This window comes from Misgurnus anguillicaudatus, chromosome 22 (assembly GCF_027580225.2).
Source record: "Misgurnus anguillicaudatus chromosome 22, ASM2758022v2, whole genome shotgun sequence".
In the NCBI taxonomy this organism is placed as follows: domain Eukaryota; kingdom Metazoa; phylum Chordata; class Actinopteri; order Cypriniformes; family Cobitidae; genus Misgurnus; species Misgurnus anguillicaudatus.
Window position 1 is genome coordinate 11,297,744 of NC_073358.2, and position 20,058 is coordinate 11,317,801.

Consider the following 20,058-nt stretch of genomic DNA (forward strand, 5'->3'; position numbering starts at 1 on the left):
CTACGAAGTGGTGTCTTTTATATGTGATAGTCAAATGAATGTGGATAATAATAGGGGTGTGTGTTGTTGTTGGGGGATTATTATGAGGAACTTTAGATGACAGCCTCTTTGTGACACCCTCTGCATATAAAAAACCTATCAACTCGCCAGCCATGTACTTAGGGCTTCTTTTATTAGCATCCTTTGAACAATCTATAGCATGCTAGCTCTGTTTAGTTATCAAAACGGTGTGTTCTTAGTACCACTTAGTTAGTTCTAAACAAAATATAGCTTTCACAACCAAACTAAATGTTTCAACACTTCTAACTGTTCAAGATTGCTTATGGGTTTAAGTTTTTTGGCTCACAGGTCATAGTGACGGTGATCACCTATGCTATATAAACATGGCCATATATCCATATTTGATGAGCATCTATGGCATGCTGGTAAATAAATTCACAAACAAAGCTGCTTGCATCAGATGACTTGGATAACAGTGCATGAGCTTGATAGCCCCTATTCACCATTCACTTTCATTTTATGAAAACAGCAACAATAGTCTGCTTGACATCTCTTTATTCCAGAATCATGTTTTCTGTTCAGTCATATGGTCAATACATGACAGATGATGACAGAATTTTTTTTGGTTGAACTATCCCTTTAATATTCCTATAATGAAATGTTTTTTCAGTGGTACAACCTCTGACCTTGTGTCTGCAGACAGTGACGTGAGGTCATGAACAGGATGCATTGTGACAGAAACAGGTGCTGTAGGCGCCAGGGTTGAGCGAGGCAGCTCCTAACATTGCTGCCTCTTTACACCCTGCCTTACGCATGCAACAGGAAAAAATGGAGAGCACTTTTTTACAGACACACGCTACCCATAGTCTCCACATATTGCTTCACTTTACACATGGACAGGTGGTGGAGGGACAGCAAACTCTATTCTAATCCAAGTGCCTGTCTTTGAAGACAGGGGTGCTGATAGCTGACTTTATGCTCTCACTGTATCCATTCAAATCTGATAATGAGAACTTTTGATAATAAATATTTCAAGCTGAAAGTGAACAGGCTGGAAATAAAATATCAAAACATCCAAAGCTTGAATTTTATGTTAACTGTGTCAGGTCAGTGCAATGTCATGTCCTGATTGGCTATATATTTTATGTTCTGTGAGTGTTATATTTATAACTTGGATGCTGCCCTCTGCTGTTCATTTAGCACCCAAAAGATTGTAGACACTAAAGCCACATTATTGTTGCTGATAACAAAATACCAAACCAGCTTGTAAGCAATCTAACACCAACCACCGATAATACTAATATTGAACCAAACCATGTTGTTTCATGTTTACTATCATGTCTTTATTGAGTTATCATACTTATCATAGAAATATATGAAGTATGTAGGGATTTACAAATTTAATACAAACATTACAACAACTATCCTATATACAACAACTGTTTAAAAAAACATACTTTCTTTAAATCACAGAAACTATGTGCATATATACATAAATATAATACAGCAAATGAGGTTTTCAAAAGATGTTTAAAAACAGAAACCATATTTTTCCATTTATTTTATAAAGGTTTCAAGTTTAACTATGCAGAAGACTCTGAGTTAAGTTGTACAGCGGTACTGATGAGATCTCTGGGTAAACTCTCTCTGGCGTCGTGCATGCGCTTACGGGCCTTTTGAAACGCTTCTGAAATCACATAAACATTCTAAATTAGCAAATATAAGTCAAATACAAGTCATATAGTGGTTAGAAAGTCAGGCTTTTGTAACCTCAAGCTTTTGTATTCTCATAGCCAAATGAAAAAGGCAAGCTTAACCCCAGTAGCTATAGCTGCCGACTGCTCTATGTGTGTGTTCACGACTTGCAGTGCGTGTGTTCACTACTTACTGGGTTAAGCTAGGGCCACAAGATTTGTAAAATCTTATCAGACTTTCAAAATGTAAAAGACCACGTACATGATGACAAATATATTGACGATTTAACAGTTTTGTTACTATAGTTTGTGGAGTGCTGCTATGTCTTGAGAGAACACCACGCACCCAATCAGATTACCTTCACAAACAAAGCGAGTCTCGACTGAGAAACAAAGAAAATCTCGAGGAAATCTGAAGAAATGTTATTAAAACTGTGGACTGCTTTTTACATCTCTGAAGCCTATCTCACTTTGGACTGTACCTGCTGCGCCATGACTGTGGTTGTTGGTTTCGTCTTTAGTCTTTCACACTTTCTGACTGGGTATCGTTTTGTTCCATGTGACAATCTACTGTGTGTGTACTCAGGGTTCCCCCACACAACAGGATTTCTGATCATAAATATTCAACATGTTAAAGATGTACGATTTACGATCGAAGCGGCCCCGACGTTTTAATCGCTCTTAACATACCACGCACCAGACGACTTTACTGTCGTGAGGGGTACAATCGTCACAAATTCCACCCGATTATTTTTGTGTGTGTGGTTGCCTATAAAAGCAGAGGTCACATTTTGAGTATGCAGCCTGGTCTCAGTGTTAATACGTAGTATTTACACGTAACTTTAAAAAACAAAAACGTATTTTTTGTACGTTTAAATAGATGCTAAAACGTACAATGTAGACGTATTTACAACCTTTAAACGTAGCATTATTACGTTTTGACAGATAAAAAACGTAAAACTTTTACGTATCTTTCATTCCATAAAGATTGCTGTATAATTTCCTTTTAACCCTTTTAGCGATATGTTACCACCTTAACCCTACCCCAAACCTTACCCTAAACCCAAACCTTACCCTAAACCCAAACTCTTTTATACAAAATGTTTAAATAGCCTACGCATGTATTCTTTTTATATTATGCAACGTAACCAACAGATTTGTTTAGGAACATATTAGTAACAATATAGCATTCAAAAGATATTTTAAGGTGCTACAGTCATACGCAAAACAGTTTATTAAAATCATTTAACGTTACTGTTTAAAAAAATCATAAGAGGCAGACAATTAAGTGTAATCACAACAACTTATTTATTGCGAATATTAAAATCAGTACCAAAAGTAGTTAAAATGACGATGTGCTGCAGCCAAGGTCCTCTCTGGAGTATATGAAGTAAAGTACAGAGAAGTATTAAAGTTATTAATCCAAGAGTTTGATCAGCGTTGATCCGGCTTCCCTCTGTCACAGCGCGCTTTTTTTAATTTCAAACGTACACCAACGGAAATGGAAATGACGCAAATATGTCACGTGGCACTCAAAGAGCCAATGAGCTTTTGATATCACTGCCGTAAAGCAATGTGTCGTAAAGCTTCTTGAGGCGGGATATTTGAATTCACATTAACGAACGCGCGATCTGACATTACGGTTGCTGATGAGAACGCGGATAAAGATCGCTGGATCAAGGGCTGAATTTGGATCTGTTCCTCGCAATCGTATGAAATTTAAAGTTGTCGATTACAGCAAATGAATAAAAGTAAAATCTTTTGTGAATTTATGTTGTATTTTGTTGTATTGCTTAGTAGTAAGACAGCAGTAGATATCGCGTTTTTTTGTGTCATGGCAAACAAACTAAATATAAATACAGAAATGCTATTCATTTTAACGTTTTAAAATGTTAAATATTGTGAAATTCTCTGAATATCATAATCATTTCATTAGGTAAATGGGTAAACTGTCTTAAATAAATAAGTCAGAAAATATGACTGAAAACGTCATTGTTATGAGTAAGAAACGCCAATGCCCGCGATTTTAATATTTATGAATAGGAATAACATACGTACACATTTTTACGTTTGTGAAGCTGTAAATACGTAAATTATTTACGTATTAGTCCTGTCAAAACGTCAATATTGTACGTTTCAGTGTGTTTTAAACGTAAGTTAATGTACGTATTGTACAACCACACTGAAACGTAAAAATACACACGTATTCTCATGAGACCACTTTGGAGTATGGGCTACCAAACATGTCACTTTTTACTTTTCACTTTCATAAGCATCAATGATGTAATGCTCATTTGCTCTGTTCACACCTATTAACTATGAATAAATGTGTAATATTTAAATATCTAAGGAGAATATGAAGAGCTTAGATGCAAAACCCTCTGAGTACATCTGACAGGTTTTTTGTAAATAAGCATTTTTTTATAATGTTTAGGTTCAGTTCAGTAATTTTCCTTTAATGGTAAAGAAAATGTTATTAGTCAGTAACTGAAATGTCTTTTAACAAATGTCACTTCATTGATAGTCATTTCATTGGCATTTAAAATTTTTTGGCATTTAAGCAAAAATCTCTACTATCAAAGGTTTCCAGTCACTCTTCACTGTCCTTTCTGAAAATGGTAAAGGGCTCAGTAATTCAGCTAATATCCTAATATATTCTGTAAACCTCCTTTAACCAGGTAAAAAAAACTCTTGCACCTTGACGTATTAATGCTGTTATTAATCCAATTCTTCTTCTGTGGACTTGAAGGAATTTGCTGAAAAACTGTTGTGTATTCTGCCAACAAACCAGTATTTATGAATGGGCTGAGGCCGGGACTAAGTGTGTTTCAAGTGAAAGTATTTGATGGATGTATAATACGTGCCAAGAGCATTTGGTAAATATCATAACCGCATTTTCCGGACTATACGTTTTTTTCATAGTTTGGCTGGCCTGTGAATTATAGTCAGGTGCGTCTTATATGTCAAAATTTATTCATACTGACTAACATGAACCAAATGAAAACATTACACTGTAAAAAAAAACTTTGCTGCCTTAACATTTTTGTTAAATCAACTAAGATTTACAAGTCATGTCAACAAAGATGAGTTGTCATAACTTATAAAATATAGTTGAGAAAAGTCAACTTAATTTTATAAGTTATAACAACTCACCTGCAGTTATAACAACTCATCTCTAGTCAAGAAAAATAATAGCAAGTTGAAATGACTTGTAAATCCGAGTTGATTCAACAAAAAATTTTAAGGCAGCAAAGTATTTTTTACAGTGTACCATCTACAGACGCGAGAGGGCGCTATATGCTGCTCCTTCATTTTCACGATTCAGTGATGTTAAATGAGTTCGAGAGCTTGGTGAACTTGATTCTCGTTGGCTTGTTATGTTAATTTGTTAATTTAGCCTTTTCAGCCTCCCAGGTATGTTCTGTATGTTATTGTTTACGTTAGCTGAATAACTGTTAATGTGTTACGCTAACATGTACGTACACCCCTTCAGCCTGTTGTTTTGTATGCTATTGTTTAGTTGAATAATTTGCCTTTCCAGATTAAATGTCTGTTCTTGGGCTTGGATTTTGTGGAAAAAAAATTCTAAATAAATGCGACATATATGTTTTTTCCTCTTCATGATGCTTTTTTTGAGTAATGCAACTTATACTCCGGACCGACTTATAGTCTGGAAAATACGGTATCTCATTTTTGATGGAGGTGACATTTAACGACTTTTGCATCGGAGCTTTTCATGTTCCCTTAACAGTTACACAGCCTGACTTTCTAAGTTATGATTTCAGTTGTAAAACAATATAAAGCAGTTTTGAGCAGTTTAAAGGTTAAAAATTAACTTTATTTAGTTGATTTGTTTTTTGTACTTCAGATAACTCTTTCCCCACCAGCATTTTTAAAAGAAGTTGCCAGCCAGCATTTTTTATAATTTTTGCATAATGCCTTCCAGACAAAAATTCTTCTTTAACAATATAAACAAATATATTAAATGAACGGAACCCTTTGCTTTAAAAAAAAAAACTTTCATCCTATCTTCATTTTTTATCACCTCTCAAATATAGGTAGGTTTCTTCAAAAATACCACATTTTGAGCAAAAAAGCTAAGATACTGCATTTTTGTAAAGGACTTTTAGACATGAGATTTAGAATGATGATAAAAATACACAGAGTTTTTACTGTTTTTGAATTGGATGCTTCAGTGTTTAATAAGTTGGGAAAGAGCGCCACCTAGTGGATAATAGTGAAAATATGGATTGTCGCAGAAACTCGTCATTGGCAGGGAAACGTTTAGATAAAACTCGTCAGTGGTGTGGAAAAAGTTAATTGTCAATGACACACGACGCATATTTTAGATATAATTCAGTAAAGCTGGGCATACACAGTGTGAATTCTGATGGTTGGAACGTCGTGAGCTCTCCCACGTCACGAGTGAGGTTATTTGAAAATAATTCGGACACAGTCACACACGACAACATCTTACTGTACGACTCGACGAATATACATTGTGGTAGCCTGGTATAATCAAAAAAGGATTATTATCCTCTTTTGTTATTGTCCAGATTCGAGGTAGCAGTGCCACATTTGTCCTTTTTCTTCTTCTGTGTTTTGTCCCTTTAAATTGGTCAACTTTAAGTGCATCGCCAAGTCGTCTCGTTCACCCGCACCAACACTACAAATTTATACCAATAACTTCAGAAATGATTTTGACACGTTTAAAAAATATCGGGATGTCGTGAGTTGCTTGTTACGTGCTTGGCTCGTAAATCCTCTCACACAGTGCAAGTTTGCAACCAAACAACCATCAACGATCAACGATTTCCTCCCAAGAGAAAAAAAAAAAAATCGCATGCAAACTCGTATGAACACCCGCCTTAAGGGATAGTGTACTTCCAGCTGGCTGTTATCACAAAATAACACCCAAATAGTAGAGGTATTGTATCCCCTTAAAGGAATATTCCACTTTCTTTAAAAAAATCCCAATAACACTTTTAAACCACAACTTGGTGTAAAAGTGCATATTCTTTATTTTTTCTGAGATGGTCCTCACTGCAGAACACGACATCCAGGGGGCGAGGTTGGATCTAAATCCAACTCCCCCCACTTTATATACTTTGCTCCGCCAAATAAACCAGTATATTTGCGTTGTTGCCGCCTGCAATTAAGATTCATAATTTAGTAAGTAATGATCACAGTTAGGTGTAAGGGAAGGTAAGGGACACGTTATCGACAGGGTGATATCACTGAAGGGATTGCTTTGGGACCCGGTTGGCTGTACATTATCCCACTTATTACACCGGGCTATTTCTATACGAGTAAATATAAAAACACAATTTTATTTGATATCTTTTTTAGCACATTTGTAAGATAAGTAAACCTTCTGCGAGGGAAACCTGTTTCCTAATGGATGTAATCAAAGACGCGTTAAAACAAGTCCATACAAGATAAAAATTCAATTTATTAATTTCTAAATAACATGACATATATGTTAATAACTATGCATATTTATACTGTATACATTCATAGGTATTAAACTGCACATGGTAAGATTGCTCTTAGTACCCGAAATGTTTTACTCCAAAACATATAGCAAAAGACCTCACATTTCACCTTAAATGCACTACTTTTATTGTAGTCATAAGTTAAGTTTGTTTTTCCGTCAAAAGAATAACTTAATTTAGTTACGTCTCAATGCGAAAATGGTAATGCAACAACAAGTGTATGATGTGTCTTGTGGTAATACTGCCGACCAATCAAAATGCAGTGGTACCTGGATCCAGCCCCGCCCCCTGGATCTAGATCCAACCCCACCCACTGGATGTTGTGTTCTGCAGTGAGGCGCTACTGATTTTTCTTGCCGAAAATGACAATCTGTTTGCTAGATAAGACCTTTATGCCTCATTTGGAATCATTTAGAGCCATTTAAAACTGTGTTGAAACTCCAATTTTAAACTGTAAACTGGAAAGTAGCAATGTGATAAGCAGCAAAATGTACATTCAGACAATTGTTATAAAACAAACTCTTTAAAGGCATACTCATCTTTCTTTTAAAAATTTGAGATATTTACTCACCCCCATCTTAACGTCTTGCACCAGCCGTGATACACCAGAAGTTGTGGTTTAAAAGTGCATATTTTTTATCTTTCTTGCTGACTATGACAATCATTTTACTAGATAAGACCCTTATGCTTCGTTTGGGAATTTTTATTAAATTGAGAAAAAACCTTGAATGTTTTTCTTAAAAAACTTAAATCTCGTCTCAAGCTGTCTGAATGTACATTTCGCTGCATATTACATGGCTACTTTTCACACAAGTAAATTATTGGTCACAAAATATTGATTTTAAATATTTGGGCAGCTTTTTTGTTTATTTTATCAAATTAAAATAAGAAAAGGGACAGCTGTGTGATACATTGAAATATGAAAAATATCTGAAAAATACTGGTCAAGATGACTCGCAGTACCTGGATCAGCAGTGTGTTATCAGTTGTTATCAAGAAATAACATACCTTGTAATTTCACGACTGAGCAATCAGAGGGGTCGTTTAATAAATAGCAATAAAGAGCATAACTGAAGTGATTCATACTTCCTCTTACCCAATACATTATAGACAGAGCCCTGCTGACTGTGGCCGCCCAGCTGATCCAGAACAGTCTGTCTCCTCCTCTTCAGGGTGCTGGCATCAATAAAAGCCCTAAATAAAATACAACAAGCTCATGACACCTCAGCGGGGCAGAACGGTTTTGTTTAAATCTCAACAAAAAAGTGATTTGCTAATTCTGTTGGCCAACCTGGCATGCTGTATGCAATTTAGAGTAAAGGTCACACTTCCAGTCGTCTGTGTGCGAAAGCCACATCTACTCAATCGCTCTCCCTAGAAAGAGAAGGCACTTTTACAAATATTCAATGCTAAATTACTCAATTTGGTTATTATACAAATAATCACAATAAGAAATCTCTCTCTCTCTCTTTCTCTCTCTCGTATATATTCAAGGTATGAGTCACCTTGAAAGTGCCAGGTATTCTGACATAACTGACGTCCTCAAGTTCAGGACCTCCCCCAATAAAGAAGCGCCTCAGTTCAGCTGTGCTTGACTGCAGGGGTCTCCATGTGCGGCAAGTCATTTTGTGACACCCTGAAACCATAAAAACAGATTCATAAAGTTAACACACACATCATAAAAACAAGAACTCTGTGCTACAGTTCATTATGTAAATTATATTTTGGATTAGGACTAGAATCTTGAATTAAATCAAAAGCTACCATGCCTATGATTAATGACAAGTAACAGTCTAATTGGAAATTTTTAATTTCCATTGTTGACGAAATAATTCCCATAGCTAGCTACATTTGTGTTATATGAGCTTTACTTCAACATGTGGAAAAATATTAATAGAGAATGAGAAAGCGATTATTTTGAAGAAAACTGGAAGATATGCACGATGGAGTTCATCGTATTGAGTCATTTCAATGGAGCTGCCACTTCCATTATCCTGCATTAAAGGAAAATGTCAAATATGTTTCAGAAACTTGAAAAAGTTTAACCTGGATATTTTGGCCATAGATCTTCAGCATATTTCCACTGCTGAATTTTCTTTACTCACTAAGTCAATTGATTTTTATAATAAATCCTTGAGCAGTCTACTAGATCTGCACGCCCCTGTCTGCTCTACTCATGTATGGTACAGTTCATATAATGTGAATACACCCTAAGTGAACCTTACTGCTTTTGAGTGTTTTTTGTGTTCTAGACTCAATTAGTCCTATAATTCTAACTAAAACCATGACAATTTTTAGGTATAACTGAACCGGTTCAGTTCACTATACAGTAAATATCACACTATACAGTACTTCTCACTCAGAGCGAAGGTTTGTCCTACCTGGTGTTGAGGGAATGACAAGGAAACCATAGCCTTCAGTTCTGTACCGTTGCCAGAAATCCAAGGACAGAACTTTAAAATATAACACTGGCCACTGGGGTAATGATTCTACACAGAACATACTTGGATTAACAATGGAAGTTCATCATTTAAGTGTTGTTTTTAAGCATATCATCAAGAGGAATGCTTATAGATACATCTATTCCATGGCAAACAAAGATCTCACCATCAGACTCATCCTCTTTTCTGAAGAAGGACTCAAAGCTAAATGGATAGGAGAAGAAGGCTACATCCTCCTATGAAACAGAAAACATCATGTCCTTACTTGCATAAATACAGTTGCAGGCATGCAGGCAAATAATAGTATGTCTTACTTTCCCCAGAATGCGTGTGCGACAGGTCTGAGTGACACCAGAGAGGCAGTGAAAGGGAACATTGGACCAACCTGAAGACACAAACTATAACATGAGTGATTGAGAGAAAATCTACATAACAGAGTAATGCACTGGCTTTACAAGGTATTCAGATATTGAAGCTACACTTAAAGGGGACATTTCACAAGACTTTTTAATTATCTAAAATAAATCTTTGGTGTCTCCAGAGTAAGTATGTGAAGTTTTAGCTCAAAATGCCAAATAGATAATTTATTATAGCATGTTAAAATTGCCACTTTGTAGGTGTGAGCAAAATTGTGCTGTTTTGGGTGTCCTTTTAAATGCAAATGAGCTGATCTGTCGTGGTTGGAAAGTGCAGATTAAGAGGCGGTATTATCCCCTTCTGACATCACAGGGGAGCCAAATTTCAATGACATGTTTTTTCTCGTGCTTGCAGAGAATGGTTTACCAAAACAAAATTACTTGGTTGTTCTTTATCAAATTTTCTAGATTGATAGAAGCACTTGGGACCCAATTATAGCACTTAAACATGGAAAAAGTCAGATTTTTATGATATATCCCCTTTAAACAAATACAAGGCTAACTTAAAATAACTTTTAATAAACTGGTCACAAACCTTATATTTCTCTTTACCACTTTGCTTCATATTTCACTATTTAATACAATGGCAACCATTAAAAGTCCAAGTATGTTTTCTGGCCACAATGTGTAAAGAAGGTAATGTTGACTCACTGTTTGGTAGATCCAGGAAGAAGTGGACATAGAGATTGTCATATTCATAGCCCTGAGCTGAAACTGACATGAAAATTGCAATATTATGATTTTTGAGACAGTTTGGAGTTAACAGTGAAATTCTATTAATAACACCATTTTATACTATTTAAAAATGCTCATAAACTGTTATAAAGCCTGGGTGTGTATTGTTTGTGACTATGGTTGTGACTCATGACACCCTTTGCAATCTCTAATAGTCTACTATTTACATCTAGAGCTGCACTTTATTCATTTAATTTAAGGGGTCATTACATGGGATATCAGATTTTTTATCTTTTGCCATTGACGTTTACACAACAATAACGTAGTACAAAACGTAAAAGGTTACTCGTGCCAGGCCGGTAGATTGCAATGTTCGTTTGTAAAGCAACACTACATGCACACATACAGAGCAATAAACAGTGTATTTCGACTCGCCGGAAAAGTCCGCTCCCCTTCTCACTCTCATAATGGGAGAGGGAGGGTGTTACTGCGCCGAGTCGAAGTACTCCCAAAAGTGCTATTACGCCATAAAATATAGTTCCTCTTTTAAATCCGCTTAGAAAAGCGCTACGTTTTATTTTGTACCACCAAACTTGCTCGTATAACTACTCGTCTTAAATAGGAAAAACGTTGATGTGTTTGGTCACTTCTAACTTTATCTCTAAATGGTACCATTGAATGAATGGGGCTAAGCTAAATGCTATCGAAGCGTCGCAGCGCGCTCCAGCGCTTACGTGCACGCACACAGATGATAGAGGGATGTATCAACAATTCTTAGTTAAGGTAATAACATATTTTAATGCATTGTGTAAACGAACAGCCAAACCGTATAAAAAAGTTTTCTAGTTTTAGATGAAAACATTGTGTAAACGGTCCCTTAGACCACCACAGAAAAAAAGAAAGCAGTACAAGTTTGAAACAACATGAGAGTAATTAAACAATGACATGGGTTCTTCTAAGCTGATCACTATAACTTATTATACCCACCAATCTCTCCATTCACAATCAGGCGAAGTACCCCTGGAGGTGGCTGAAGGAAGTAATTTGACAATCAAAATTAATTTGTACATATTTTTCATACAATGACACTATGAAACAAGATGTATAATACAAACCATCTCAAAGTCCTGGCCTACCAGGCTGTTAAGGTAATCTTTGTGACGTGTGTACAGCTAAAAGAGAGTTAAATGTATTAGATTATGACCACTGTGAGCTACGGTCTTTCAAGCAAATAGTAAAAATACCACACAGACATGGATAAGGGGAAACATATCTGCAAGGACCTACATCTCTGTACATGCGTTGCTCTCTGTCTTTCTCTTCTGCATTAATGTCTGCTGAGGTGTTTTCCAGATAAAGCTGCCACACCTCCCTCTTCTCTCCCACCGTCTCTATCCTAGTGTGAAAGACACACTATCATATAACTTCATAACTGCAACCACACTCATCAATGTACTGTTAAATATATGGGAGAGGTGTGTCTTGCCTGTAAGCTCCTCTGTTATTGTTAAAGTCTGGTTTGATTGTGATAACTCCATTACTGTCTGCTCTTATGGTACATAGCACATATTCATTTTCTTTCAGGCCCAACCTGTAAAACACAAACAATGTAAACATAAACGTCAGATGAGGCCACCGATTTCTGTGAGCCATTCACCAATGTATTAATTTCAAAACATTCAGCCTACAATTGCATGTAATCAATGCTTATCAGTGGTCGAAAACTGGACCTGCCATGACTTTGTGACATGAAAGATCCATTCTCACTTCAGTCTGACCTTAACAGATTTCATAAACTTGTCAAAATGTTTTGCAGTCATTGGTAAAATGGTAAATGAGGGCCAGCAACTGTATTACCAAACACTTAAAAGTGTTATTTCTCTTTTAAGATGGAAGAGTTTTAGCATATCATGATGCAGGACTTTTATATTGAACTGTGAAGGTACCAGTATAACCATAGTAAGGGTCTAGTTCATAAATGAAAATTAAAGGGATAGTTCACCCAGGATGGGTATTAAACTCATTGTCTTACGTACTTCCCTGAAGGCCCAAGATCTCCCATAATGTACATGCTCTGCACAGGTGTGTTGATGGTGTGGCTGTTCTTTATGAACTCCTCTGAAGGTTCCCACATGATTAAACGCGACTTGGGAACACTGGAGTCTCTATTAAACATACGTTGAAATTGCATAAACATTTAAAATTTCCAACATGAAGATAATAGTATAAGGGTTCCCACACCTTGGTTAACTTTAAATTCAAGGACATTTCAAGGACTTTCCAGGTCCAATACCCTCAAAGTCGAATTCAATGACAATGTTGGGAATCATTCTAGTGAGAGCAAGGTTACATTGTGTTACCTTGTAAGATACATTGTTACGGTTTTATGTGTCAAACACAACTTTTCAAAAACCTTTCAGGGCCTTGAAATTTTTTCCCCAGATTTAAACTGATTTCAAGGACCCGTGGGAACCGTGTATAACAGAATCATAATGCCAACAGTCTGCACTTACACAGGACGTCTCTCTTGCCTCCTGTGTCTAACACTGGCCATGCGTTCTGCTAAGAGGGTAGGTATTGGCTGTGCTGGGGTCAATAGACTCTGAGCTTGCTGCCAACACAACAACAACTTCAGAAAATTGTAGAAATGCATGTTTATATTTTATGGATGCATCTCACAAAACCTGTCAAGACCAGGTCACATTTCGCCCCCAAATCAATAGAAAGAATTAAGCAATTTTATTTTGATGACAATTTACAACATAAAAATATGTAATATTATTGTATTGATACATAATGGTAGCATTTATTATAATGCCTGTAATTTATTATGAGTTAAATAAACTCTTATTATTTTTGTTGACGTATTACAGTAAAAGGGAAGGGGGTGTCTAATTGTCATAAAATAATGTTACAATGTTATCCAAAAAAATCATAACAGTCTTAACATCTTGAAATCTAAAATATTTTGATGTAAAATATAACTTTTAATATATTTATAATTTGTGAAAATCATTCTGTCATAGTTATACACATATCCGGATAGTCTAATTATTGTATGACATTGATCAACTGCCTTGGAAACAAAACAGTTACAGTTAACCAACCTCTTCCCACTTGGCAAAGCGATCAAAGTCTGTGTAGGTGAAAATGCGCTGGTTTTTTCTTCGTTTAGCCCTTTCCATTGCCAATATTTCTGTGTGATATTGACGCTCCAAAGGTGTTTGACAGTTTGACTCAGTCTGGTAAAGGTCCACTTCATACTAGATATAGATAATGAGGAACTCATTAGATCTTTTCATATTCCAGTCTATTTTGGGGCACACAGCTTTATCCTCACAGTAGTCTCTTACCTGACTAAAAAATTTCTCCTGCCAACCAACTACCATTTCCTCCTCATCAATGGCTGTGTTATAAAAAGAAACAGAGAGACAGTCCATAAGTATTATTGTCATCTTCCGTAAACTGTTTTGTATCTGTGATTCTCACGTACTGGAGCTCGATCGTGTCTGTGAGGTGAAGTTGTCCAGCTCTATAGCTCCTCTTTCCTGTTGAGACAACACTTGCTGATGGAGGTGCTGCGACAGGGCAGCTGTAGAGGTCATACGTTGTATGCGGACACTAAGACAAAAACAAAATAGGGTAATGATATATTTCTTCACCATGTTAAAGTGGTGTTTTGGATATTGCAGCATGGTACCTTCAAAATATTTCTGAAGTAGCACGTTTAAAAATTGATACATCAAAATGCATGTAGGTTGCATTATTATTTGGGCTGACACTTTAATCCAAATGAATTTACATTGCATGCAAGCTATACATTTTATCAGTGTGCTTTCCGTTGCTAATGAAGCGCTTTCCCTGAGCAAAAACACATACGGAATATACAATTTAAATAATACAGTGTATATACAAATCCGAAAACATTAAATCCTATCTTCTGATTTTATCACTGCTGTTTGACCTTTTTTGTAAGGAAACATTAGTTCTATTGAAATATGTAGCAAGAGTAGCGTGGAACAGTAATGCACAGTAATAGTAATGTGAGATACCGGTAGTGGTACTTTCATATATATATATATATATATATATATCATGGTGCTAAATGCTAACAATTTTTATGCATCATGCCATTCATTGCACTTCAAAGAATACATTGTTAATGCAGTAAACCACTTTTGTTAGAGATGTCAAATTCTTCGGGGCAAGATTCAACATTAGTTAAGGCGATGAGTAACACAACAAGTACGGCTACTGTAGGCTGCAATGACTTACCGTATCCGTAAGTTTTTAACTGCATCCCTCGAGCGGTAAACCGCTTCCCCTGTGTCAGTACACCAGACGTCCGCCATATTTACCACCCAGCTTCAAAATAGAAATTATTTAACTTAAGTGTATCATTTGCATAGATTACTATTATATATAAAGGAGAGATAGCTGTTTTTCCTGATTCATTTATAAAAGACAGCGCTACACTTCAGGGCGTCTCGTTGCATAGTAACATGGTAACGGAAGCAACAGGAAGTGAGTTGTGCGCATGCTCAGTATAAGCGGATAACTTAACGGTACGCGCTGTTTTCAGATCAGCCAGAGGTACGTTCCTACTCGATATGTAGAGTATGTGCTAATGGCGAGAGCTGATCTGGGAGCAGCAGCGGTAGTAAACAGTCTCCACACATGCTCTCCACGCATCACATCCACGTTGAAATCTGTCAAAGTACTGAAAGCAAGCTGGATTAACATGGTTGTTGTAGGTTTAAGCTGAACTTAATTTTGAGGTCGGTTTGATTTCTGGTTTGTGATATTGTATTTACGAGGCTAAAACAAACCGTTTGCTTTGATCATTTGCTGATTTGTTGAAGGGCAAAGTTAGCTTTCGAGTTAGCAGCAATAACGAGTAACGTTAGAAATAAACTAACTTACTAGCAAGCACTGAATGAATTTATTGGAAAACATGGTATGCATTTGAAATACATCACTGCTTGTTCGGTAGGAGTGAATCTGAACTTATATCCTGCTAACAAAACTGTTTTCAAAGGTGTTTCATTGGCTTAACTTAGTTTATCTGGTCTTTCAGCACGTTCAAGCAGGTTTTCAGCTGGTCAAACTAGTAACTAGACAGTTTGTTTTTACATTCTGACCAGATGACAAAGCGCCCAAACTCCTCTACAGTTAACCATCAAACCTGACCAATGGAAACCTTCTGTTGGGTAGCTAAGACCAGAAAATCAGGCTAGTTTAGTAGATAATTTTCTATTTGAGGAATTTTTTGTCAAATTTATTGCAAATATGCAGATGTGCAAAAGAATATACCAAGTCTCCAGCCAAGTTAGCAATAGCCATTATTTGGTAGGCCTGTATCAATTACGTTTTACCCCTATGTCTGCTTATCACTGCGCAAGTCCACTTCTTTTGCCAAGAGATATTGAATGGTTGAGAAAAAATCCTTTACGTTCTAATAAAGTCACAAAGACAAATGTATCTAGGCAGTATGAACATTTACAAGATGCTACTATTCCCAAATTAACAAAAATACCAAGCAGACAATCTCAAGCGGCTGTAGAGAAAAGATCAATACCAGAGAGAAAAGTGTCTTCTGAGCTTCAGAAACTTAGGTTTGAAGATTTTGATGAGTCTGAATCTGGAAAGATCTTTGGTATCCATAAAGACATTGATGAAGACAAGCAGTTGGAGATTGTGTATGGGGTGGCCCCATGCATGCTGGCCCTCATGCGAGGTAGGAGAAAACCCAGTCGTCTCTTTGTAAAAGAAGATAAAGGGCCCCAGCGAGACGCAGTCCTTAGGGTCTGTCAGGAGGGCATCAGGCACGGTGTGCAGATCCAAAGAGTCAATAAGAAAACACTTGACAAGATGTGTGGTGGTAAAGTGCACCAGGGGTTGTGTCTTTTAGCAAGTTCACTAGGTTTTATCAGAGAAGAAAGATCAGTAACATTACAGCACAAGGAGAACCAAGGGACATTATGGCTTGTTTTGGATGGAATACAAGATCCTATGAATCTTGGTGCCATTTTACGGTCTGCATACTTCCTGGGAGTGGATCGGGTGGCCAGCAGCATTCATAACAGGTGGAAACCAAATATTCTTTTGTAAATAATACTTTATTAAATATTTCTTACTTTATTAATTATGTATTGGTGTAGATTATTTATGTTACCAATATTATGGGGGGTTACCAGGATAAAGTAAATATTGGCTGGGGTTTCATCTATGTGCGTGTATATAATTTTAAACATATTTGTCAAGATTTACTATAGTGCACCATGGATTATGTTTGATGTATTTTGACCCATGGACACTGATTATGTGCAATGTTTGTTAGCTGTCCATTGACGCCCACAGTAAGCAAAGCCAGTGCTGGTGTGATGGAGGTCATGGAAGTGTTTGGCTACAGCAGTCTGGAAGATATTATAAAGGTATGGAAGTGTATCGCTTTATCTAAAGGACTAGTTGATCCAATTATGAAAACTCTCTCATTCATTATTACTAAATAATTGATTGATAAATAAGATTCAAATATTAATACAAACTTGCTTCAGAAGACATAATTAACCCACTGGAGTCATTTGGTTGGCCTTAATGGTAATTATGTGTGCATTTTGGAATTTTCGTATTTGGGTGAACACTTCCTTTAAAATAAGTTCAATTGTTTCCATTTGCGACCTCTAGAGGGCAGTTAAAGCATTCATTTGTGTTATGTTTGTGTTCAGACTTGTCTGGGTCAAACTCGCTGTAACTAAAAATAGTGATTTTGCTAACTTTGCATTTAATTTTTGTCATGCTTAATAACACAACTCTGTTAAATGGGTTAAATGCATGATTATTTTTATAGAAAAGAATATTGACTATGTAGTGTGGCACAATTTGCTACTTTAGGCTGTTTAAGGGCATATTGGTAAATTCAATTATCATATTGTAATTTTGTCAATATAGGCAAAAGCAGTACAAGGTTGGCAAGTAGTTGGCACAGTTGGATTCGAGATTGGAAATTGTGAAGGCCCAATTATGCCGTGTTCTGATTTTAAGATGTCCAGACCTACACTGCTGATAATGGGTATGTGATTTAAACATGTTTGGATTCATACAGTACTGTAAATGCTGTGTACTTTGTGTTCTTGAAACACCAGTCTGTCTGTCTGTGTTGATAGGTGGAGAGGGACAGGGTTTGTCTTCCGATCTGAGGCAACTATGTGATGTCCTCCTCACCATTCCTCCACGCAGAGACCTGCAGCCGGGAGTAGAATCCCTCAATGTGTCTGTAGCCACAGGTACAGCAGACTACACTCCTAATACACTTCTGAAAATACAGGTTAATAAAAGGTTCTGTTCCATAAAAAACCTTCTACAGACTATAAAAGGTAGAAAAATTGTTCTTTTGAGAACCTTTTACCAAAAGGTTCTTTGGAGAACTAAAGATGGTTCTTCTATGGCATCACTGCAAAGAGCCCTTTATAAAAGCTTTACTTTTAAGAGTGTAATTGCTGGTATTGTGGTACTGTTTACGCTTGCCTGTCTTCTGAGTCAGAAGTCCAATATGTGGCCCATTCTGTAAAACCCAGTAAAAACATTCTTTATGATTGATTTGTTTCTATATATAATCATCCTACATAATGTAAAGAACTGAAAATATAAATATGATATCTTTCATATTGACTTGAGCTGTGTCAAATATTGAAATCAGTGACTGAAATCCAACTTTGATGCTCCCAAATCTCATTTACAGACTTTAGCCAGGAATTCACAGACAGGGTCACAAATATTCACTTTAAAGGTGCAGTGTGTAAATTTTGCAGCCAATGGCTTAGTTCACTGCTCACCCCTCGCTTTTGAAACACATAGCTACGGTAGCCGCCACCGGACAAACATGTCATCATCGAAGACAACTTAGTAAAAAAAATTGTCTGTTAAGGGCTTCTGTAAAAAAATGGCGGCACAAAATGGCGACTTCCATGTAAGGGGGCCCTTTATGTAGATAAAAAGGTCTCGTTCTAAGGTAATAAACACATAACACTTCTTTATGAAAGGTCTTTATACACCCTTGATAATATAGTTTTGTATATTATTTTGCATTTCTGTCAAGAGATCCTTCGTAAAGTTACACACTGCACCTTTAAAACTCAAGTATGTCATTTAGTTTCTGCACCACTAAGTGGCACCAAATGTTGAAAATAAATAAAATGCTCTTTATAAAATAAATGTTTTTAAAAACGTGACTGAATTTCTATTTTTATATGCCCAGATGAACAATGCTTTGATCTGATATAGACAATTTTTTTCGAAAAACCTGGTAACGTAGTTCTTTTTAATGTATTTTATTTCTCTTGCAGGCATCCTGTTGCACTCTCTTCTGTCCTCACGCACAGGAAGTTGATGATGATGGCGGCAGGGCTGCAGCATTATTTACTCAGACGTCTCTCATTAGTCCCCTACAGTGATTAATGACTGGATTACTTCATCAATTAACAGTCTGATAGTCTGGAGAGGCCCATTGATCAGATAAAGAGAGACTGTAGGTGCATCCTGCGGCCTTGACTGCCCTGTGTGACTGGCTTGTTTAAGACAAAACCTGTTCTGTTTTAGGTCTTTATGAACTCTTTATGCGAGTTTCATATTTAGGAAGAATAAACAAACAAGATTCACTTGCTATTTTCTTTTAAGCATTTGCATTTATTTAGGTATTATAATAATGGTATTATGAAATATGAAGTACTCCATAAAACAGAAAACTCATATAATCTATGTAAGTAAAGCTGCATTTATATGTGTTTACAAAGTGATTTATAGATATGTACATACCGGACATAAATGTATATTCTCTAGTACTACAGATGGTCAACTTTTGTTCAGTTCCTAAAAAGCACACAAAGCCTACTTATGACAGAAATCACTAGATCAGGGATCTCCAGAAGGGTAACTTTTTTGAGGTAGCCTACTCAAAACCTTTTGTTTTACTTAATATTATTTTATTTTACTTGTTGATATGTTTTATCATTGTTTAAAATGTAAACATACATATAGCTAATATAAAAATATGTAACAAATCAATGTTAAAGCTAAGGCTATAGAATGTACTTTGGCGGACAACTCATCTGTTGGTCACAGATGATCAAACCATATGATATTACCTGATTTAATGTGTTAGGCAAGTTATGCTGCCTAACTTTATTTAGTACCCGTAAAAATGACTAGTTGATGGATCAGAAACTCCACAAATGCATGTTCAAATCACCAGTGATTAAAATAAATAATTTGACAGTAGAAATCATTTAGAAAACCTCTACAAAGTATACATATTGTATGCAGTGAAAAAAAATTCAAA

General features: G+C 36.2%; 2 protein-coding genes across 2 annotated transcripts; one reads left to right on the forward strand and one right to left on the reverse strand.

Moving 5' to 3' along the window:
* Positions 1-1,318: 1,318 nt before the first annotated feature.
* Positions 1,319-15,227, reverse strand: mks1 (MKS transition zone complex subunit 1). The gene is made up of 18 exons (XM_055200917.2): positions 14,997-15,227; positions 14,215-14,342; positions 14,075-14,127; positions 13,829-13,984; positions 13,235-13,332; positions 12,758-12,886; positions 12,208-12,312; positions 12,009-12,117; positions 11,837-11,893; positions 11,709-11,751; positions 10,698-10,760; positions 9,945-10,015; positions 9,797-9,866; positions 9,571-9,678; positions 8,695-8,825; positions 8,481-8,563; positions 8,286-8,383; positions 1,319-1,687 (listed from the first exon to the last, which is right to left on the reverse strand). The coding sequence occupies exons 1-18, from the start codon at positions 15,071-15,073 to the stop codon at positions 1,584-1,586; spliced, it is 1,683 nt and encodes a 560-aa protein (XP_055056892.2). The 5' UTR covers positions 15,074-15,227; the 3' UTR covers positions 1,319-1,583.
* A 166-nt stretch (positions 15,228-15,393) lies between these two features.
* mrm1 (mitochondrial rRNA methyltransferase 1 homolog (S. cerevisiae)) lies at positions 15,394-19,564 on the forward strand. Its single transcript, XM_055200918.2, has 5 exons — positions 15,394-16,807; positions 17,062-17,155; positions 17,673-17,793; positions 17,888-18,007; positions 19,067-19,564. Exons 1-5 carry the CDS (start codon positions 16,011-16,013, stop codon positions 19,108-19,110), a joined length of 1,176 nt encoding a protein of 391 aa, XP_055056893.2. The 5' UTR covers positions 15,394-16,010; the 3' UTR covers positions 19,111-19,564.
* Positions 19,565-20,058: the final 494 nt, after the last annotated feature.